This window comes from Schistocerca gregaria, chromosome 6, assembly GCF_023897955.1.
Source record: "Schistocerca gregaria isolate iqSchGreg1 chromosome 6, iqSchGreg1.2, whole genome shotgun sequence".
NCBI classification, from domain to species: Eukaryota; Metazoa; Arthropoda; class Insecta; order Orthoptera; family Acrididae; genus Schistocerca; species Schistocerca gregaria.
In genome coordinates, this window is record NC_064925.1 from 291,158,354 (window position 1) to 291,183,139 (window position 24,786).

Below are 24,786 nucleotides of genomic sequence, written 5' to 3' on the forward strand. Positions count from 1 at the left end.
TCTGTATGAATATTCAGTGCAGACTTGTCGCATGAAGCAAAATGACAGTATCGCTTATAAACAGATGTTTATATTTCATTAACAGTTTCTTGTTTCAGTACAGGAATTTTATTGTCACCGAAATCGCAGATATATGTTTCTGTGTTGCGTATTCACAACGGCGACCAGCAAATTGGCCTCAGAAATAGGACATGAAACGCTTTATCTGTACAACTGATTTAGAATTGTGTTAAACTATCTGAAACAATTATTTCTAATTGTATAGCAAGTTTAGATGATGATATAATTCTTATTGAATTGCGCATCATCTCACGCGCTAAGTCCAAAGATAACCTATGCGTTAGGGAAGATATGTAGTTGACTGGTGGGGGTGTACGATGACAGTATTTGTTAGAGATCCTTGTGGTATTGTATGTATTTTGATGACATATGTGGCTGTGCTTTATGCAGATTACGTAGTAGTAAGATGGATTATTCTACAGACTATGCAAAACAGGTAGATATTGTTATTCGTTAGCACTCTTGGTTTCGTACGCCCGAGAAGCCATGAAACTGACGTTTCAATAAAGTTTTGGTTAATATGTTCACGTTTGTATTTTCTAATAACACTCATGTTTCAGTCTTTGGGGACCATTCCATGTTGTACTCTTCAATACAATTGTTTTTCTGCTTGGGATGGCACATTTGAAAGCAGTTTGTTCGGACCCTGGCGTTGTTCCGTTACCTCAGAACAGAGTTGATTTTTCTGACATTCATTCAGGTATGTTATGCGCATATACGTGAAGTGTAATATTAGTTTATGTAGCTACGACCTTGAACAAATCTGCTGTGATCGCCTGAATGTCCAGGGTCACAGAATTCACTACAGCGAGAGGATTGGACTGTGTGTACAAGATGTGAAACCTACCGACCACCAAGAGCGCATCACTGTCGAATTTGCAAACGTTGTATACGCAGAATGGACCATCATTGTCCATGGTGAGTGTTCTGCATTTTCAACATTGTTTTGTATCATTAATGTGAATTTGTGAACTACTTGGAGATTTGTAGATAGGTAGACCTGCCCCCAAAGTTCACGTGATAACTTACGTTGTTGAGATCCTGGCCGTTGCTTGTTACTGGGCATGTATCGTAATTATTCAGTATATAAAACTTCCAGTGAAAGTTGCGAATTAATAAATATTTTTGATATTTTTACAGAGTAATTTCTCTTCAAATGTTTTGAGAATAAATGCTTTATTAAATTAGGCATCATTACCTCGTAAAATATTCTCGCCAGAGAACTGTGACAAAGCTAGCCGTGTATAGGTGCTTCTTCTATTGCAAAGATATTTTGCTTTAAAGCAATTTCTCCTTTTCCCTTAATTATAAATCGACGTGTATCATACTGCCACTGATGGAAATATACACTCCTGTTTAATATACTTCCAAGATACAAAATGACAGACTTCGTTTGTTGTGCCCCAGCTCTCTCTTTTTACATCTACTTACGTACACTGCAAACCTCCGAGAAGTGTGTTGCACATGTTATCCATTTCTTGTGTCCTTCACATATGTAGTATGGGGAGAATGATTACTTGGACACCTATGTGTGTTTTGGAACTAGTATAATGTAGCCTTTGCAGTCTACAGTAGGAGGCTTTTGTATGTTGAAAGATCGTCAACCGAAGACTGGCTTGTGAAACTGTTTGTAGCTTTATGTGGAGTAGTTCCATTGTAAAGCATCTAGCAGTTCGGGTTCATCATCGTTTCCAGGAGCCCTCTTCCAAGAGCAACAAAAAAAATTACTATTCATGTTGCTCTCGTTTTACATGTGCTCATGGTTTCTTAGCCATTTGGTATGGGTTCCATGTACTGGAGCAGTATTACATGATAGGTCACACATGGGTTTTATAAGCAGTCTGCTTCATAGACTGGTAATTTTTCCAGTATCCTACCAGAGAACTAGTTTACCCCATGCTTCAGCAATGAGGAGCCTATGTGATCATTCAGCTTAATGTCTACACAAACTAGTATTTGTAAGACTTAACCAATTCCAGCAGTGACTCTTACATCTGATAGGAAGTTTATGCAGATTTCCTCCTCCCCCCTCAATGGTAGCATTTCATTATAGATATGTGCATCATCTTCAAAAAGTCTCACTATTATAGTCTACTTCACATTGGAAGGTCTCTCTACAGAGAACAGAGAGCAATAGGATTGTGGGCGGGGTGCCTTCCTTATATACGGTGACAAACTTCCGTTGCTGACTCTTAAGAGATGTTGCTGTGGATGACAATCAGTAAAATTGCAACACTACTGAAGTATGTGTTCATGACAGTTTGGACATGACAGTTTTCTCTGTCTGGTGCTATTCACATCAAGCTGTCTGGTGACAGGCTGTATCTTATTGGTCGTCTAGACTTACTAAAAGGTGGATGCACAGAACATGTCAAAAGTGGACCACCTTGTGATGTGAACTGGAACTTCCTGGAATGGCTGCTAATTTGTGTGAAGCATATTATTCTGTTTGAGATACATTATTATCGAGCTCATAGCATATTGTAAGATTCTACAATAGACAAATCTGTTATATTATATAAATGTTGTTGTTTACTTCTGCCATACGTCATGCAGAAGAGTGTGACATGTTCAGTCTTCCAGCCACTGAGCATGGTTTTTGTTGGGATACCAACAGTCTGCTGTGACCTGTGAAGTAATTGCACTGTGCTGCGATGTGTTCTGTAACATCATCATCACTGTTTTGGAGTGGAAGTGATATGGTTTTTGCAGAGAGCACGGTGCATGGCGAGGTGGTGTGCTCTAGTAGTTTAATTATGTGATGCAATGCGTCTGTGATGTATGTTATGTATCGTTTAGTGTGCTGCAGTCATAATTATGTGGAGTGTGTGAAATAACATAATGACACAATTGAATATAGTCTGCAGAATGTTGTCATATAAAACGGGATATGCTGTAAAAGTTAAACTGTACTCTTCGGTCCCTGTGTAACCACTGTGAAAGTTTGATCAGTGTTTTTAATTAAATCATAGGCAAAGGTTGGCGGATCACTGTTTTATTAATATATCAAATGTGCGACTGTATTTACAACAGACATTGAACCACCTAGGCCTACCTACTCCCATGATTTAATTAAAGAACATTGAACCACTTTTGACATTCACTGAAAAGTAATTTATCATAAGTTTCACCATTTTGTTCTATCAGTTTCATCATCTGTCGTGTTCCGTTCCCGTCTTTCACTGTGCATACAATTACCAACTGCAGCATGCAACAGAAAAGCTGCCAACACCGTAAGTGCACTTATACCATAACGTTGAGCTGTGTGGGTGGATTGGAGAATTGGATAGCCTACCAGTTTTTGTAGTTTACTGGTGTCCTGGTCTGAGTGTGCTGTATAGCTGAAATGGAGATTGGGATAACAGCTTTTGTAGTTTGGGGGAGGGGGGGGGCGCATTCTGATCTTGGGTTGACCTATACAGGTTAACTGGATATTGGGATACCTTGATCTTATGGTGTGTTTTGTATGGTTTTGTTGGGTTTATTTGTTGGCAGTTTCAAGAGTTTTGCAGAGTGTTGCGCCTTAAATCATCTTTTTGTTTTTATTATTGAATTTTTAGTTTGTTCCTGCCCTGCCCGAAATCCCTTATTTCCCGCAGTTGTCCCACTGATTTTGTTGGGTTTAGTCAGTGTATTGATTTGCATGGTATTTGTATTTTTGTGTGTGTTATGATTGATGGCTGGGTTGCCATGTTGAATACATGTGGTAATGTCATTGGTCAAAGCAGATTGGTGGTATTGGAATCTCTGTTAATCCCTTTTTGTTAAAGGTATTTACAGGATGTTGTGGCTATGAAAGGAGTTAACTTGGCCACAAATTCTCTATCGAATATGACTGCAATTCCATTGCATCCTAAATGTTATCCAATTTCAGCAATTTTAGCTGTTTCTCAATAACATTGACGCTAATATCTGCATCACTCATTTTTGCAGTGTTGGGAGATTTAAACTGGGACAGTAAAGTCTGATTCATAAAATGAGAGCTTTGTTGCATTTAAGTCTGCCTATAGTACTTACTAGACAATTGCTTACACAGTTATACTGCACTAGCCTTGCCCCTGTGACCCAACAGAACATTGATAGAAACCTCTACAATAGTGACCTTTTCTCAATTATATTATCCCTGTCACTCTTGAAAGTATGACAGTTGGCTCTCAGGTGAGTCAACTGGCAAGTCTTAAACTCTGAAGCACAGATAAACATTGACAAAGCAGCCAGCCAGCCAATAAAACATGCTGCTGCTACTATCATACCATCACACGTCAGTGGACAATTTACTTTAAAAGACTTCAAAAGAAGGGATAGGAGGGGGTTGAAGGAGAACGAAAATTTTAATTGAAAAATGAAGAGTGGTGATTGGGAACAATTAGTCTCCTCTGTGAGGGAACACTTCTCATCCTCTCAGTATGGACTAATCCTCGCCCTATCTGGCTATGGGAATCTCTAACATCTCTGCATTCTATTTCATAGTGTGTTGGACAGGGGGGGGGGGGGGGGAGATTGATACAGCTTGACTAAAATAAGGTATAGGTTAGTAGGACATGCCTTTGAGGCATCAAAGAATTATCAGTTTGATAATGGAGAGAAGTGGGGGTCGGGGCTATGAATGGTAGGTGCAGACCAAGGCTTTGAATAGTTTGCTGGTTCAGGTGAGTGTAAGTTGCAATACGAAGGTGGTCTGAAAAATTGTCGACCCTATAGTGAAAATGAGAATTTATTTTTCAAAGACCTTTCATTTTTATTCAGTTTCATTTCCTAACATTAGTGCAACTCATCCATCAATGTTCCAGAGATCTTGTTCCATATGTGCAGTGTTCCTGTGAAAGTGCTGCAAAATACTCATCTGCAGCTGCAACTGCTGCTTAGTTGATTGGGAAGACAGACTTTGTTTTAGGAAGAGATGGAACTCAAAGGAACCAAATTTGGGGGAAAAGATGGATGTTCCAACACTTCATAGTGAAGATCCCACAATTTTTCCATTACTGAGACATTTTTTGTGGGCAGATGCATTGTCTTAATGGAAGATGATTTCTGCAGTACAACTTTATTTTTGTGAATTTTTGCTTCTACACCTGATGGGTTAGATTTATATTCCCCAGTTTTTGTGACATTAATATTTTACTCACTAGGTTAGAGTTGTCACATTTTTCTTAAATCTACAGAAGAGGAGATCAGGTAACATTGAAGAGTCACAGAATTAATTTGTAAATATGTCATTGGAGTACTTATGAATCTTTATAGAGTTTATTAAATGCAAATGGAAGTAATGTGCTAGTGCTTCTTTTAATAAGCAATTTCGAAACTTTTTTTTCCAAAGTGGTCACTTGTGTATGGAACAGTTTTATCTTTGGCTGCAACAGGAATATAATTCCCAAAAAGTTGTTGAGGATTCAGGCTTCTCTCCCTGATGGGTGATGTTCCTGAAACTTATTGTCAACAAGTAAATTTCATTTTGTGAGATTAAAGAGCCAATTTTTTGGGATTATTGAACATAATAGAATGAATTTGTAGCACTTCATTCCTAGTTTCGAAAAGATAGAAAGAACAAGCAAACTATGAACAGATTAAATTAAGGAAGGATACACCTTTGTCCATAACAAGTTTGTAATGATACTACACATTCTTAAACGAAGAATAAATTCATAAAAGACAAATGCTTGATATTGATCAGAGCAAACAGAAATGACTAGGAACCATCAAAAATCAAATTTTTATTCATGGAGATGGTAAAGTGGTACATTAGATTAGATTTACTTTCATTCAAATTGATCCGTAGTGAGGAGGTCCTCCAGGATGTAGAACATGTCAGAAAAACAATAATACATGACAAATATTTACTACTCAAACAAATAAGCTAATGTACCATTCTACAGGTCCCAAGTGGAATGATTGTCATTTTTAATGAACACTATATGAAAGAATCATTTTACAAATACTAATGCACTGAATTAAAAATAAAAAGGTTTTATTTATTTATAAGGTAATAAATGTGTAATACAACTACTAAAATATTTACAATGAACACATTACTGCACTGAAATTGTGCAGAAGTTACATTGTACTCATATATATGAACAAATCAATTGGTTCTACTGAGAAATTCATCAATGGAGTAAGAGTTGGTCACCAATAAATCCTTTAGGCTTCTCTTAAACTGAATTTCATTGGGTGTTAAGCTTTTTATGGCTGCTGGTAAGTTATTGAAAATGTGTATTCCTGAATAGTGCACACCTTATTGTACAAGACTAAGTGACTTTAAATCCTTGTGAAGATTATTCTTATTTCTAGTATTGATTCCATGAATTGAGCTGTTGGTTTGAAAGAGTGATATATTTAGTTAGTATCTCTAGTTCCTGAAACAGGCTTCTGCAGGATGTTCTTGAGTTCACACAACATGTAACACTTAGTGCATGTTTTTGTGCCCAGAAAACTAGCTTGGTTTGATGAATTACCCCAAAAAAATAATTCCATATGACATTATGGAGTGAAAGTAAGCATAGTATGCAAGCGTTTTCATTTTTATATCCCCTATGTCTGACACAATTCACATTGCAAATAGAGATTTGTTCAGACAATTCAGCAGTTGTGTGGTGTGCTTTTCCCAGTTGAATTTATCATCTGTTTATCATCATATGTTAGGCATATACTCATGGGACACCCCTTACAAGTTCTGAACTGCATTTAGTGTGTTTTTCAAAGTTTAGTGACAAGGAATTGGCTAGGAACCAGTGATTAATGTCCACAAATATTTTATTAGCTGATCTTTCTAAGACTACACTTGATTTGCTATTTACTGCAATGTTTGCCAATGATACAAACAAAACAAGCTTGGTGTCTGGTAATGTTACTGATGAAAGGTCATTGATATACACAAGAAAAAGTAAGGGCCCTAGAATGGAACCTTGTGGGTCCCCACATGTAATTAGTTCCCAATTTGATGATGCCTGATAGCTTAATACATGTCTTTCCTAATAACACCCTTTGTTTCCTGCCAGAGATATGATTTGAACCATTTTGCAGCATTTCCTGTTACACTATATTATTCTAATTTACGTAAAAGGTTATTGTGATTTTCACAGTCTAATGCCTTTGACAGATCACAAAATCATTCAGAAATTTGCTAATATAGCATTGTTGACGAGTAAGTAATTAGACAGAATAGTAGAGTTTTATAATATTCCATGTAATGAATTACTAATTTGATAAGCTTTTATCTTGGTGGATATTAATTTGTAATGATTACAGTTACTACTTTGCAACAGAGTGGCATCTTGCCCAGCAAGCAGCATTTTGCCGCTTTGAATTTTTATTCCTATTATCCTACAGTCCCTAATGACCTTGGCTGTGAATCATTGAACCTTAACTAAAATTTTAAGGCAGTGCTAAGTACTTGGTGTGAACTGTTTGTTGCAATGGAATAGCTTTCAGGTGCTTAGAACGAATGTTGGGGGATGTTAAGTCTTTTATTACTGTGTGTGTGTGTGTGTGTGTGTGTGTGTGTGTGTGTGTGTGTGTGTGTGTGTGTGTGTGTGTGAGAGAGAGAGAGAGAGAGAGAGAGAGAGAGAGAGAGAGAGAGAGAGCTATATACAGCTTATCAATGAACATAATCTAATCCCACCAAATAGTGTTATGTACACCTCACAGATTTTATTGTGTAACCGTTTTTGTCCTCAGGATAAATAATTGTGTTGGAGAGCAAAACCAGAAGTATTTCATCCAGTTCCTGGTTTACGTGGGTGCCCTAGCAGCGTATGCAATTATTCTTGTCATAGTTTCATGGGTAATGGATTGCCCAGAATGCAGTAATGAAGTGACAGTAAAGCAGAGTAGAATGTGAGTGTTCAAACATGATTTCCATTAAGTTCATAGTTTCATTGAAAAGTTTTAATATAACAATTGAATCACTTAATTCTGAAATTCCTAAATTATTTAGGAGAAATAAATATTCCATGCCACATCTTTAATGTAATGGTAGAATTTCTTTTAACCATGTGTAACAATTCATTTCCTAAACTGAGAGAGAGTAATATTACCTTATTTGAAAAATATTTCTAATTGGAATGATTATCACCTGGAATTCCTCACTTACATTAGTAAATGAGGAAGCAAATATCTTTGAAGGCTTTAAGGGGGTAGCACGTTGAATGGGCCGATTTGGAGTAGAGAGGCACCACAGGACATTTTCTACATCTACATTTATACTCTGCAAGCCAACCAACGGTGTGTGGTGGAGGGAACTTTACGTGCCACTGTCATTACCTCCCTTTTCTGTTCCAGTCGCGTGTGGTTCACGGGAAGAACAATTGTCTGAAAGCGCTAGAATCTCTCTAATTTTACATTCGTGATCTCCTCGGGAGGTATAAGTAGGGGGAAGCATTATGTTTGATACCTCATCCAGTAACGCACCCTCTCGAAACCTGGACAGCAAGCTACACCGCGATGCAGAGCGCATCTCTTGCAGAGTCTGCCACTTGCGTTTGCTAAACATCTCCGTAACGCTGTCAGTTACCAAATAACCCTGTGATGAAACACACCACTCTTCTTTGGATCTTATCTATCTCCTCCGTCAACCTGACTTGGTACGGATCCCACACTGATGAACAATACTCAAGTATAGGTCAAACGAGTGTTTTGTAAGCCACCTCCTTTGTTGATGGATTAAATTTTCTAAGGACTCTCCCAATGAATCTCAACCTGGTACCCGCCTTACCAACAATTAACTTTATATGATCATTCCACTTCAAATCATTCTGCATGCATACTCCTAGATATTTTACAGAAGTAATTGCTACCAGTGTTTGTTCTGCTACCATATAATCATACAATAAAGGATCCTTCTTTCTATGTACTCGCAATACATTACATTTGTCTATGTTAAGGGTCAGTTGCCACTCTGTGCACCAAGTGCCTATCCGCTGCAGATCTTCCTGCATTTCGCTACAATTTTCTAATGCTGCAACTTCTCTGTGTACTACAGCATCATCTGCGAAAAGCCGCATGGAACTTCCGACACTATCTACTAGGTTATTTATATATATTGTGAAAAGCAATGGCCCCATAACACTCCCCTGTGTCACGCCAGATGTTACTTTGTCTGTAGACGTCTCTCCATTGATAACAACATGCTATGTTCTGGTTGCTAAAAACTCTTCAATCCAGACACACAGCTGGTCTGATATTCCGTAGGCTCTTACATTGTTTATCAGGCGACAGTGCGGAACTGTATTGAACGCCTTCTGGAAGTCAAGGAAAATAGCATCTACCTGGGAGCCAGTATCTAATATGTTCTGGGTTTCATGAACAAATAAAGCGATTTGGGTCTCCCACGATCGCTGTTTCCGGAATCCATGTTGATTCCTACAGAATATATTCTCGGTTTCCAAAAACAAGATACTCGAGCAATTTTAATTTCCACTGTGTATACTTTTAAAAGTAAATTCATAAAACTTCATCAGCATAACCAGGAAGGATTCAGGAAGTAGCAGCGGAAGTTCAAAAACGTAACAAAATAATTTTTTTTACATTTGAAATTTCACCATTTTTTCACTTGCTATTGGCAGCATTTGTTGGTATAGGTACACTTTTTTCATAAGTAACAGACTGTTTTTGCACAGCATACAAACTCTAGAATATATTTAATTTGTGGAAAAATGAATGAGCTGTTACATTTCAAACTTTAAATTTTGTAGTTAATTAGCTCAATTTTTACCACAGTTTTTTATAGATCTGGAAAATTCTAGAGTTTCATACACCTGTAAGTGTGATTTGTATGCTGTGCAAAATTCATCAAAGAATCTCTCTTCCTTGTGAAGAAATATGTACCTATAGCAACAAATGCCGCCAACAGTAAGTGAAAAAATCATGAAATTGCATTTCTAAAAAAAAGTTTATTTTGTTATGTTATTGTTCTTTCACTGCTATGAGTGTGAATCCTGAATCCTTCCTGGTCATGCTGACAAAGTCTTATGAATTTATTTGTAAAAGTATAGACAGTAGAAAGTAAAATGTCATGTGGTGCCTCCCCTGCTCCAAGTCAGCCTGTTTGACGTCCTACCCCCCTTAATTTAACTTACATAAAATTAAGAATTTATAATTAATCAGTGGCCATATGTAGAGTGCAATAAATGTAATATAAAGTATTTAATCTGTCCTTAGTATCCTGTTACACAGAAAAATGTGTATTACATGTGTAATCACATTGTAAAGTACATTTACGTGATAACCAAATGCTTTTTTTTTTCTTTTTTTAGGTCTCTCTAACTATTAAATGTTCATAAAACTTCTGTAAATCCATACAAAAATCAATACAAAATGTTGGTTCTAGTACTTTTCAGTAAATTTCATTCACTTCTGTGGTAGGTCACATTTTCAGCTGATTGATAAGACTTGATACTTTGGATCTGCAATATACATAAGTAGTTTCTAAATATTTACATTTTTGTGTTTATGGAAACCTTCCTATCACATGCTTCTGTTTGAGGAAGCAAAATGTCCTTGTTGGTGTAATATGACCATGCTTTCACTGATGTACTGGTATTGACTTACTCATTTGATACAGGGCTTAGCAAATATGTGCCCTTTCTTTTCTGAACCGTACTCACAGTACAGAAACTGGCGGGTTAAGCAATACTTCATTCTAGTTTTCTAGTGGATTTTCTTATTGTATCATTCTAGTTTTATAGTGTGTTCTCCCATTGTTTCGACTGATATAACAATCTTTTTGTAAAAAGGGATATACCACATTTCAAACTCTATTGCTCCACTTTGTTTTTGTTGCATAAATTTTAAATTGACCAAAATGGCTGGATTTGGGGATAAGTGACACATACTGATCTGGTCCCACATTCTTAAATTTTCTTTTCATGGCACCGAAGTCGTGATCAGATGGCAGTTAAGAGAGCCCTTTAATAGGGAAATAATGGCAGATTTTGTCAGCTCTGTTACTGTCTTACAAGAACAGTGACATTCTTATAACCATATGTTCCCCAGGGAAGCGTCCTGGGACCTCTACTGTTCCTGATCTATATAAATGACCTGGGTGACAATCTGAGCAGTTCTCTTAGACTGTTCGCAGATGATGCTGTAATTTACCGTCTAGTAAGGTCATCCGAAGACCAGTATCAGCTGCAAAGCAATTTAGAAAAGATTGCTGTATGGTGTGTTGGGTGGCAGTTGACGCTAAATAACGAAAAGTGTGAGATGATCCACATGAGTTCCAAAAGAAATCCGTTGGAATTCAATTACTCGATAAATAGTACAATTCTCAAGGCTGTCAATTCAACTAAGTACCTGGGTGTTAAAATTACGAACAACTTCAGTTGGAAGGACCACATAGATAATATTGTCGGGAAGGCGAGCCAAAGGTTGCGTTTCATTGGCAGGACACTTAGAAGATGCAACAAGTCCACTAAAGAGACAGCTTACACTACACTTGTTCGTCCTCTGTTAGAATATTGCTGCGCGGTGTGGGATCCTTACCAGGTGGGATTGACGGAGGACATCGAAAGGGTGCAAAAAAGGGCAGCTCGTTTTGTATTATCGCGTAATAGGGGCGAGAGTGTGGCAGATATGATACACGAGTTGGGATGGAAGTCATTACAGCATAGACGTTTTTCGTCGCGGCGAGACCTTTTTACGAAATTTCAGTCACCAACTTTCTCTTCCGAATGCGAAAATATTTTGTTGAACCCAACCTACATAGGTAGGAATGATCATCAAAATAAAATAAGAGAAATCCGAGCTCGAACAGAAAGGTTTAGGTGTTCGTTTTTCCCGCTCGCTGTTCGGGAGTGGAATAGTAGAGAGATAGTATGATTGTGGTTCGATGAACCCTCTGCCAAGCACTTAAATGTGAATTGCAGAGTAGTCATGTAGATGTAGATGATCATGATTTTACCTTCTGCATGCATCACTGAACAAGTTGAGTTCTTTCATTGTGTTTTTAATGACAAAGGCTTCAGTGTAATGATCCAGAACACACTTTTCATTAAGACCTCTCTTGCCTTGGCCTGCATGATAGCAATGAAACATATCTTCCTCTGTTTTTATGTTTATTTTAAAATTAAAAACCTACTTTCCTCAAGGGTTCAGCATTTATTTTCCAAGTACAAGCTTGTATATCCTCGGGTTCCTGAGCTGTGGACTTGTGCTTCCAGTCCTGTCACCGTAATCTCTGGACATGCTTCAGCAACCACCATATGGTGTGGTGGTGGAATGTTGTGTGTCTCAAGGAATGGGGTTCTTGGCTTGACAGTGTAGATTGCGAGGATGGGATAAACCTCTATAAAAAGCACTCGATCTCAAGGAGTGCCGTGTGCTGATGACGTGCATGGCTGTTGCAGGGGAACAGTCACTCTGAGGAACCTGCAACGCCTCAGTTTTATAAGGCTTCCTGAGAAGTTTGGTGGGGGAGGGGGCGCTCTGTTTGAGTGGACCCTTATTTCCATAGCTGCTCATGGGTCCGAAATGTACCCTCCGAAATTTTCTTTTCTTTCTCCCAGCTGAAAGGGTAGGTAGCTGGTAGGTACCAACACCCAATTGAATGAGATGTAGCCTGTCCTTCTGATTCAGGAGTGAAATCTGAGTTTCAGGTCTAGTAACAGAACACATCCTGACAGTCAGGATGGTTTTTAACTGTCAAAAGGAAAGAGGTCCCCTTCGAGAAAGTATAACCTTTCTGTATTCAGAAGGCATTGCGTTCAGTTTCAAATCTGTTAAGCAGTTGCGTAATGAGACACTGTTGGTGGAAACCGCTAGTTCCTAACAAGTTTAAGAACCTTCAGAATGCACATTGCCTGAGGGAATATACCATCAAAACTGAGCTGCAGACCACCTTGAATTACAGCAAAGGTGCTGTGACGTATAGTGATCTGGTGGACATTCCCAGGGAGGATGTGAAAAATGAGTGGGCTCTAGAAGCAATAGTTGACATTCAAAATATCATGCAGAGAGGGGATGGCGATCTTGTAATGTCAGACTCCTTTATTCTGACATTGCATAGCACAAAACTTTCAGGACATGTTTAAGTAGGTTTCCTTCACCTATGTGTGTGGCCTTATGTACCCAACCCAGTGCAGTGTTTCAAATGCCAGTGCTTTGGGCTTACTACTATTGGGTGTCATGGACAAGCTGCTTGTGGCAATTGTGGTAAAGCTGCGCATGAAGTGAAGTGTGTGAAATGCTCTGGATTTCACCTTGTCTGGAGTCAGGGCTGCAGTGTGTATCTGGAAGAATGGAAGGTACTGGAGCTTAAAACACCGCCGTTTCCTTTCAAGGGGGTTATGATTTAATACAGTTACGTGCTGCTTCCCAAAAATCTGTGTTGAATCTTACCAAGTATTTTTTTATGATTGATGGTATCAGAACTTATGATAAGTCTAGGAATGTGCTCAGGGTATGTTCCTGCCTATCTAGGCCAATTGTGTTTCGTACTGAAAAGAAAAGGTTGCTGCTTCAAACACAAAAGGTGTAATCGACATCCACAGCTAAACTTCACATTGAGTAAAAAGAAGCACTGTAATAATTAAAAAGCATGATCTGTTTTTTAAATTAGTTACCTCTTCAGGTGAAGTTGTGAAGAGAAAGAAACAGAGAAGTAACCCCAGAAAGTGACAATGTTAGATAAAAAGAAAATCACATCATTCCCTAAAGTGCTGAATGCAAGGAGTTGGCAATGCAAAAACTGGTAAACGGATCGGGTTATTATTGAGACAATCAAAACTAGCTAAGGTCAATTTGTTTCAATTCAACTTGGGTGTTGAAGTGTACGACTAGGAGATTTGCTTCAGATGCACCGTAAATCTAGTTTTTTTCTATAACACCAAGGACTTGCCCTTATGTTGAGTAACACATATCAGAAAAATGGGTACACAGAGCTGAGCTAGAGCAAAAGCCAGAAGGATATTCCTTAAACTAGACATAAAATGTTCTACCCCTCTGGCTGATATATTTGTATGGGCAGTTAATGGATCACTGTTTATTTTTTGACAATGTCCAAACCTGTTTGCCAACATGACATGAAAGCCTAACACAGTGTGGAACACTATTATACGAAACTCTATAAGTGGTAGACTTGCCTAATATAACTGATTTATTTACAACCTTTTGTCAGTCTTAAGGGTGAACTTGGAGAACCTTTAATATTCTTAAGAGTGATTCTATTGATATTCCGTATAAAGACAGAGCAGTATGCATTAGAAAATGTTACAAATTGGATTACTCTGTCTTACAGGTTGAAAGCTTTCAATGATAGTGGAGTGTTATGCAACCTCAAGAGCATAGTCTGAAAAGCAGTCTGTCTGTAATAGACCCTTTTGGACTCTGAAAGCTTTTTACTTGAAGATTTACCCAAAAATATTATACCATATGACATTATGGAACGAAAGTAGGCAAAGTATGCAAGCTTTTTTATTTTTATGTTGCCTATGTCTGCTAACACTCGAATTGCAAATACAGATTTGTTAAGGCGTTTCTGCAGGTCTGTGGTGTGCTCCCCCCAACTGAATTTATTATCAAGTTGTAATCCCAGGAATTTAAAACTGTCAACCTCATATGTATGGTTCCTTTTTTCTCCTCCCACTTCTTTTCCGCATGTGCACACAATGCAATTGCGGTACATGCAACTGCTGCGGTTAATAACAAATTGTTGTCAGTCATCTTGAACTTTGACGAAAAATTTGATGGCAGTGTAATAACCCTTCTAGCACTACGTCAAAGATCATTGTGAAATATATTTGACGGAATCTTTGATCACATCTTTGACAAAGAAATTTGATAGTGTAATACTGGCCTTTTGAACTTCGTCCACTGATCGTCAACACCATCTGTACTTGAGACAAAACTTTTGTGTTGAGCCATCAAGTACTCTGAAATCTGCTTTTTGTCACTTTTGCTAAACAGAAAAATTTTCCTACATTTTTCAATATTTCTATTTACAAGCTGAAATTATCAATGCAGTAATCGCTTTGATTGCTGATTCCCTGTTCTGCGTTAACTCTTTCAAATAGTTCAGGTCTGTTTGTCACCAGAAGGTATAATATGTTATCGCCACGAGTCGGTTCTCTGTTTAACTGCTCAAGGTAGTTTTCAGATAAAGCACTTAAAAAAAAATTTCACTGGATTCTTTGTCCCTGCCACGCGTTATGAACGTTTGAGTCAGCCAGTCTATATCCAGCAAATTAAAATCTCCACCCAGAATTATAACATGGTGGGGAAATCTGCTTGAAATATTTTCCAAATTATCCTTCAGGTGCTCAGCCACAACAGCTGCTGAGCCAGGGGGCCTATAGAGACATCCAATTACCATGTCTGAGCCTGCTTTAACCGTGACCTTCGCCCAAATTATTTCACATTTCGGACCTCCATCAATTTCCTTCGATACTACTGCACTTTTTACCACTATAAACACGCCTCCCCCTTCACTGTCCAGCCTGTCTCTGCGGTATACATTCCAATCTGAGTTTAGGATTTCATTACTGTTTACATCTGGTTTCAGCCAACTTTCTGTCCCTTGTACTATGTGGGCATTGTGACCGTTTATTAATGAGAGCAGTTCTGGGACCTTTCTATAGACGCTCCTGCAGTTTACTATTAGCAGATTAATATTGTTATTCCCTGTTGCATTTTGCCAACTCTTACCTTGCCGCGTCTCGGGAGGCGTCTTGTCAGGCCTTGGGGAGGAATTTTCTAACCTAAAAAACCCACATGTGCACTCCACATGTACTCCGCTACCCTTGTAGCTGCTTCCTGCGTGTAGTGCACACCTGACCTATTCAGGGGGACCCTACATTTCTCCACCCGATAGTGGAGGTCAAGAAATTTGCACCCCAGATCTCCGCAGTATTGTCTGAGCCTCTGGTTTAAGCCTTCCACTCGGCTCCAAACCAAAGGACGATGATCGGTTCTGGGAACAATACTACAAATAGTTAGCTCAAATTGCACCCTGCGAGCGAGGCTTTCCACCTTCACCAACTCAGCCAAACGCCTGTATGAATTGAGGATGACCTCTGAATCCAGAAGGCAGGAGTCATTGGTGCCGACGTGAGCAACAATTTGCAGTCGGGTGCACCCAGTGCTCTGTATCGCTGACGGCAGGGCCTCCTCCACATCTCGGATGAGACCCTCCCGGCAAGCAGACAGAGTGAACAGTGGCCCTCTTCCCTGACCTTTCTGCTATTTCCCTAAGGGATTTCATCACCCGCCCTGAAGACAGCTGACCATGGCTGTCAACATTTTTAGCTGTTCGCGAACAGTGGCCATCTCCTCCTGCGTCCGTACACAGCAGTCGCACATCCTATCCATCCTAAGAAATCAATTTACTGTAGAGAGTTAATCAACTTTTAACTAAACTGCTAATTCACCAAAGGCGGCTGATAGTTGACTAAACTGTGGTTACTAGACACTTCTTGTAGAAAACAATGAAAATAGCACTACTTGTCTCTGGACTGTATTCAAAACGAACACTAGCACTACTGGCACTATGGCTGACTGAAGGGACTCTCTCTGACTGTATTCAAAACAAACACGAAATCTATGGAACACTATTACTTGCACTCGACAATTAAATCTTCCTAAAAGCAAAAACACACGGAAGAAGAAGTGACAAGTAAGAAAAACAAAGTTAATACTTAAATTAATGTAGCTCGCTGCACAGCAGACATGATGCAGACGGCAGTTACGACGACGCAGTGGATACCACAGTCCATTTGACAGTTTGTGCATTGCCTCCTCCATTGTCTTTTCTCTCTTTCCCACTGTCTCTGGTCCTTCTACAGTTTGATATATTTCAAAGAGTGTTAACATTTAAAATGGTTTCCCACATTATGCCAATTATGCCTGCAAATAGTATGTCTTTCATATTTTCTGTTGTAGTATTTGTATTTGCAATCGTGTGGTCCCCTGATTCCTAGTATTTTTTCACACAATCTGCCCTTGGCTCCTCTGCACTTGCACCAGCTGTCTAGTGCCCCATCAAATGATTCTGCATTAGTTTTGTCATCTGTGGTGCTGTCCTGTACTCCACTCTTCAGATCCAATGGTATGGTTTTCTTCAGGCTTTTCCTTTTCTGTAGGTTCTGGCTGTAGGCCCAGTTTGTTAGTTTATTGTTGACTGTGACATGATTTTTGGAGTGAAATTGTAGGAATTGGCTGAGAAAAGTTTCATATTAATTGTACTCCAATATCATGTTGTAATTGCAAGTATTGGTCATTGCCATATTTTGGGTTACTTCAGCTAATTTTGGTAATTACCTAAGTTTTATTTGGATTTTTTATTAATTATTGTCATTTCTTGGTTTCTAAAAAGTTTCTCTATAATTTTGAGGGTGCACATAGTAGAGAAATAGGTCTAAAATTTGACATCTCTTCCTAGCTTCTTTTTTGTAGCTAATCTGTTATTATGTTTCTGGTTAATTATTAGAATTAAGACACTCATGTTATATCAGGTGCAAATGCAGTGGGTCTACTGCCAGATCACATTTGAACTTTCTCCAATTGTCCTCTCACTCCTGTTTATCGCACTTTCATTTACTATCTGCTGTTTTATAATTCCATACCTGGTTGGTTCTATTCTGTTTATGGTAGCACACAATGTGCTTTTCATATCTGGTGAAGATTTGCATGAGTGGAGAAAAAATCCCTGTGGCTCTGATATCACATTAAAATAGGTGTTTCCCCGTAGCTAGCTGAGTGAGTCATTTTTCAAACTGGATCTACCTCCAGTAGGATTCACATCTAAAAAAAGTGCTGAAGTCCAAAGCAACCTTTAGTTTTATCAGCTACTTTACACTTACGTATTATTTTGAATCTTTCCTCTCAGTATCACTTCTCCAATGTTGAAAGAATCATTTATTAAAATTTTATTCATTTGTTGATGTCATTCAATAATTCTTTACTAATATGTACATTCACTTTGTCCAGTGTTTCAAATAAAATAACACAAACCTCTCGTGTTTTGGAAACAATGTGAATTTGCAGGAAAAAAAAACTCTGGTATAGTCACTGAAATAGCATGAAACACATTTTGTTCTTATACTTATCATTAGGAGAGTGCAATGCATGACTCCAGGTCTCAAAACACTTATTACATAGCAGTGCATGTGCACAGTCTCATCTTGTAGGTGAATAGATATCCCTTTGGACCTCTTCATTACACATTATATGGCTCTAAAGTCTGCCATCAGATCATATATATATATATATATATATATATATATTCCATAATATTTCCTCGAAGCAACTGCCTTATTAAAATGTAGTGGGTAGAAGGAACTTCTGTCATTGGACAGTTTTGATGAAACCTGGTCCCTTTCATTACTTCACACGATCACCACCACCACTTACAGGTACAGTACACCAGCTTAAATGTTACTGTTAGCAATGATCAAAAGAGCACAATCTCATAAAACTTCCTGCTTATCTTTCCCATAATTTGTTTTTGTGCCACATACCCCCTCCTTACCAGTTCTTCTTGACCCGGTAGCAGCTCAGCTTGTGTCCTAATAAGGGGGAGAATTGTCTATCTTTTCTAAGAAGATAGAAAGCTGGAATGTCATTTTAATAAATGTGTGAATTTGAAATGGGGCTATGTTGAAGAATAAAGTAGCACTTTTTTAAAAACTTTTAAACTATACTTGCAAGTGGTGTATTGTATGGGGTGTTGGACAGTTTTGTGTTGAATTTATATTAAATTAATGGAAACTGTTAAATGTAAAATGAAGAATGATTAGTGTTAAGCTGTAGCATATGATACTGCACCAAACTGCATATGATACTGAACTTAACCTTCATCTTATTTGTGTTGTACATCTCCCTATTTGCTGCGACACCTTTTATTTCTTTCATTTAGCAGTAATCATTTCCCACTTTTGTGTAAACCTTAGATGGGTGGTAGATTGGCCTGTTGTTTTATACTGAATATTTATTTGCTGAAAGTTATGCAAAACCCATTCATTCATTTTGCTGCTGCTGCCAGTTGTCATTGGCACATGTAGTCTTCCATGTTGATTTACTATAATTTGTATTTTTCAGCTTACACTGTGTGATACTTGTGGTGGAAAGTGCCCTGTTTGGAATGTTTGTGTCTGCAATCTTGGTGGATCAGTTTCAAGCGATATTCAGTGATGAGACAGCAGTGGAACAGGTGCAGCAGCAGGGTCCATATAGACCCCATAAACACAAATGGGCACTTCTCACAGAAGTGTGCGGCCGCAGTCATCCTATCTTTTGGCTGCTGCCGTGTGCCAGTGTACCTAAACACTTGGAAGAGCCATTGCTCAACCACACTGTCTGAAATTGTGTACTGTGACGTGAAGTGTTTAAACTGGATATTTGTTATGTTGCTTTATAATTTAAATTTGCCGGGTGATTGCAGTGATAATCTCGAGCATATTTCATTAACTGGATGAATAATGTTTTAAAGTGCTATTGCGAGTCATATGGCTGAGAGTATATTAAGATTTTAATTTGTTATTATCATTTGTGATGTGATCCAAATGGTTTTTTAATTTCTTTTTATGTGAAGGAGTCAAGATAATCCTTTTTTATTTATTAATGTTGTTAATAAGTTAGATTTATTTATTGTTTTATAGCACATTGTGATATAATATTGCCTTGATGTGTAACTTGGAACAAGGTAACTAAAAGTTTCCAGGAGAGATGATTGGTTTGTGTGTATTATTAGCGTGTCATGAATTCATGAGCTAAAACAGTGAACAGGAATTCTGTTAACTTTAATTTATATCCTGTGTGTGTGTGTGTGTGTGTGTGTGTGTGTGTGTGTGTGTGTGTGTGTGTGTGTGTGTGTAAAGGGGGGAGGGGGGAGTGAGAGGGACATGAATCAATATGACACATATATTCATGGAATTACTTCATATTTTCAACTGTCTACATTGTACACAATATGTATTATGAAAGCTGAAGAAAAAGCAATTGTATGTTTGCTGTAACATTATCTTCTGTTGTAGGTGCAAAATGTTCTTTTACTTCTTGATCATCCCATGAAAGTAGCATGAAAATTAAGGAGAAAAGTATTACTCTTGCTTAAGTATGTTGTTTAGTGATTCAAGTGTGACAATAATTCTGTAACACTGCAGGCTATGTTTTTTGTATGATAATGGTACTCTCTTGTTTTGTGCAAATCTGAATTGTATTTATTACCTTACTGCTTTACCAGAGCATGAGAGAATTTTTTTTCCAGAATCTATGCATATTGCACAAAGCCATATCTTCTAATAGTCACAGTTTGTCAGTCTTAATTCATATTGTTGTTGAAAATGACATAATTATTTCATCTTCCCCATTAATTTGTTCACTGCTCACTTATTTTATTGGAAGACTGCCATACGTGTTTAATTTTGTATTGATATTCTTTAGTCCTAAACAAACAAATAGAATTTTTGGCTTGCCATATTATGTATCTGAATGAGAGATGTAATGAAAAGTATGTCCTGTACACTTGTAATGTCTACGTTTTTGTAATTGACTATTGCACCCTTCAGAGTAAAGATCTTAGTAGGAAAACAGCTATTTTGTGGACTCAACTGTATCATAGTTAAAGGCTTCCGTCATGTTTCACAATACTGTTTTTAAGGCTTCTATTGTTTCTCTTAGCAATAAATAAGAAATTGTATGTTCATCAGCAGCTGAATAAGTGATGTGCTTTTAAACAAATACTTATAAAAAAGATATGAAATTCAGTCAAAATGAAAAGTAACCATCCCCATCCATCTTTTGCCTACTTTTCCATATGATGTAAAACACCTGGGCAGGTTTTGCGTCTGGTGAGCAATATCATTATCTTAGGTCTTTGTTTGTGAATGAGGGGCTTATTACCATATATTTTGGCACCTTAAACCCTGCTCAACCAATCCATACCCAACCTGCTGCACTTTGTGTCTAGCCTATTTTTTCTGTTTCTCTGTCTTTGTCCTCCTGTCTTAAGTTTTTATTTTATTGCATTATATTCATTATAATTTTCACTGCCAAGGCATTTTGTTTTCAGACTTTTCAAGAGAATTCAGTTGTTTGGAAAAAACTAGATTATTCTTTTTTCTGTAAATGTTAAAATTCCATCACACGTACAATTTAATGAGTCAAATTGTAGTTGTTTCAAAAGTTGTAAACTTATCTACTACCTTTTACAACACTGCTGTATTCATGGTAACTGAAAAGTAAGTCTGTTAATAGTCTATGAAAGGAGATTATTTTCTACGTTATTTATCATGCTTAAGTTTTAAATATGTATTAATCTAATGGCCTTGATGAAGAAATGTTAAAAGCTTTTTTATTCCCATTCTGGCCTCTTTATATCATACTGTCTCGAATCACCTTTGTAATCCTTCAGTACACGTAATTGACTCCTACATTCACCTTTCTTTAACACAGTGTGCAGCAGTTTATTCTGTAAAATGTCAAGTGCTTCCTTTGTAGGCCTAAAGTAAAGGGGAAACCTACAGTACAAGTACTGCGTAAAATATGTGATATGCGATTTGAACGTAAAAGATTTGATTTATTTTTGTCATTCTTACTCCACAGTTTTCAGACGTGTATTGAATGATAGTATTCTTGTTCCAACACTGTAAAGTTATTAACAATAACATTTATTTAGGACAATCTGTTGTCCAGTTTTGATTGTAGAGCCATTTTTGCGTAGACTTGTAATGACTGTTCACCTGCAAGAACACGGGAAATGGCCAAAAGGGGCCAATAGCTACTATCAGTAATTTTACAGTGTTGTTGCAGCAGTATTGTCATTCAGTACAAAATTTATCGAGCTTATCTATTACATAATTTTGTTTAGTTTATTTTATATAAATCAGTGCTAGTGAATTCACTGCAGTGCTACAGATAGGATTTCCAAAGTGAACATGTGATGACAAAAGTTTTAATCAGTTATACGATTCTATATCTTTAAAGATATTTAGCATTATGTAATGGTGACTCACTTTATGCAAGGAACAGCCTCTGTAACGAACTTTCTACATAAGTGTAACTGAAAACTTGTTCTCGGTGGATAGTAATGCTTTTCTGTTAAATTAGAGCATATTCTTCATGTCAAAAGCTCCATTGTTATTTAATTTTTTTAGTTTTGATGTTGGATCAAATTGAGTGCATGTGTTAAAGGTTGCATAATTTTCAGTCACCATAAAGTACCTGTTTGTTCATTGTTGCTTAATAATATTGGCATGTACAAAGTTTTCAGCAGTTATTGATGTTAGCAGTTACCCTTAACTTTAATGTAACAAATGTGAAACATTCCAGTATGACTTGGACTTGGATGTAGAAAAGTGAAATAATGTGGTTTACTGGATTATACTCAGGATATTAACTCATATTCTGCTAATGGCAGCCAGACATTAGTTTGAGAATGATCCTGCTTTTTCACTGTAAAAACGTTTTGTCATTGTACAAATTGTGGAGAGAATAATGTATTTGTTAATGCAGATGCACAGCCTAAAGGTATTTTCCAAACATAAAACCCTGTATAATTGCTTTTGCTGTGTGCATTGTCATCTATACCTTAACATTTATTATATGAGAACATGAATATGAAACTAGAAATATTCAGATATGCATGTTCGATCACTGTTTACTTCAATTTTGGAGAGAATCAATTTTAATGTGTGTAATATTATGTGCATGCTCGCCTTGTAGACTCTGATGTTTTATTGTTTGTACATGTGCAAAACAATTTGCTTTGTTCATAGCATTTCATATTTACCAGTTACTTTTTAAAAAAGAGTGCATGGGAAGTATGATATTAATTTATCATCAGTATTATGTACTGAAAACTCAATTTTATACTTCATATTTATTTTATGAGACTGAAATGAGATATGCATATTTGGGCTTTATAAAAGGATGAATATTTGTATGATTGTTTCTCATTCTTTTTTTCCTTTGATGCAAATACAGTCTTTCATTTAATTAATTTCTTTCTCCTTGTAATGTTTCTGTTTTATATGAGCCGCATGTGTTGATATGAACTCCTAAAGCACATGTTGATGAAGCATTAATGAACAAAAGTAAAGAACCTGCACTGCAGTTGCAATTTTCATGGAATACCAGTTTCTGTATAGGTTGATTGGAGCTTGGTAGTACTTAACCACAACATAGGTAGCTAAAATTTTACTGACATGTTCGGAATTAATCCTCTTGAAGACTGTACTTCTGAAAGGATGAAGGGTGTACATCTGAAGCGGTATGTTTACATTTGTCAGGAATTTACTTATTCAATATGGGACTCTCAGATGTCCCGCCAGATCATGTTTTGTATATCCCAGAACATTTCCTTGAAGAAACTGCTAGACATAGTCAGATGGTGGCGGTTTGTTAGTGCTACCAGTAGCAAATTCCTATTACCCACCAGCAGTTGCCAGGAGGAAATATTGTGGGTACATAAAATGTATTCTTTCACAGGTCCAGGAGCCAAATATTGAACACATCTGTCAGAAAATCCTGAAAAAGGTCTCATTCTACTTTTTTATTGAGTATTCTTATTACACTCATTACAGGGGATCAGTTCATGGCAAGTCATGTAGCCGCTCACTGTGAAACCTAGTCCTGCGCCTCCCCCTCCCCCCTCCCCCCCCCCCCTCCGTTTTCAAGCAAGCACATTGTGTGTGTGTGTGTGTGTGTGTGTGTGTGTGTGTGTGTGTGTGTGTGTGTGTCAGATTTGTTATTTGTGCAAAGTAGTTATTTTTGGCAAAATTCGGTGTTACATTTTTTTGCTAAATTCTGTTAGATGTACCACAATATCCAGAATTCCACTGTCTTGATGGCCTTATCACTCGTTACATATAGATCTTCTGTGGTGCAAGGATCTGGCAAGTTTCTGCAGACTAGATGTTGTTATGGGTCCTACAGGTCACCACACACAAAACGTGTCTTCATTCATGAAGCCCCACTTCCTGAGGTTTATTTTGAATCTTTAAATTTCTGTCCTCAGTTGGTTTAGTGTCTTCCATGTCACATGGCTGATGAAATCTTGTGGCAGGCTCCTCTGTGAGAATCTGGTCAACCCTTTCAGGTAATGAATTTCATCATAGCTCTGTGTTAGGTTAGTCCCAGGTGCTGATGTAATTGCTGATGTATTCATGAAACTCCTCCTTGACCTCAGCCTAGGTTTTTGTGGTTCGTGTCAGAACATGGAGTGGTTGGGATTGATTTCCTGCTTCTTTTTCTCCATTTGTGCAGCAGTTCTGTGGATGTCAGATGGTGCTTTAGACGCCAAGAATCAATCTGGAGATGATTTGCCAACTTCACACCTCTCTCACATCAGTTGACTTACTTGGTATGCACAGCCGGTCTACCTCTCTGGATAGTCGGCCACGTTGATCTCCAGAAACCCCATCTCCGAAGAATAAAGCTGGTTATGGGAATTTACTAAACTCCCTACCTCCCTCCCCTCCCCCCTCTCCCCCCTCTCACTCTCATATGAGATAAAAAGTGGATACTCACTGAATGCTTTGTTTAGTCTCAGTATATTTCAACTTCCACAAAGAACAAATTCACCATTTCTCACATAAAAATACGAAAGTTTGCAAGTCAACCGATTCGTCTTGCATTAGACTCGATTAAATACATTCACAATATTGATTTAACCACCACATAATTTATGAACATGTCTTGCTTCTAGCAAGTCCAACTCGTGAATTACTTAAGTGTAATTTCATTTCTTCATTTGTCCTTAACAATTATGTCACTAAAAGCACTACATAATACATAAGC

The 24,786-nt window shown here is 37.6% G+C and overlaps 1 protein-coding gene across 1 annotated transcript; it reads left to right on the forward strand.

Annotated features, from left to right (window-relative positions):
* Positions 1–3: 3 nt before the first annotated feature.
* Positions 4–22,987, forward strand: LOC126279064 (palmitoyltransferase ZDHHC3). The gene is made up of 5 exons (XM_049979502.1): positions 4–496; positions 621–760; positions 849–978; positions 7,735–7,893; positions 19,087–22,987. Exons 1-5 carry the CDS (start codon positions 378–380, stop codon positions 19,346–19,348), a joined length of 810 nt encoding a protein of 269 aa, XP_049835459.1. The 5' UTR covers positions 4–377; the 3' UTR covers positions 19,349–22,987.
* Positions 22,988–24,786: the final 1,799 nt, after the last annotated feature.

Bases quoted from the DNA above. Each gene is read 5' to 3' on its own strand.
- LOC126279064 (XM_049979502.1), top strand. From the start codon at position 378: ATGACAGTATTTGTTAGAGATCCTTGTGGTATTGTATGTATTTTGATG. The intron at 761-848 runs GTATGTTATGCG...CTGAATGTCCAG, and splicing joins TTTTTCTGACATTCATTCAG to GGTCACAGAATTCACTACAG. The intron at 979-7,734 runs GTGAGTGTTCTG...TTTTGTCCTCAG, and splicing joins ATGGACCATCATTGTCCATG to GATAAATAATTGTGTTGGAG.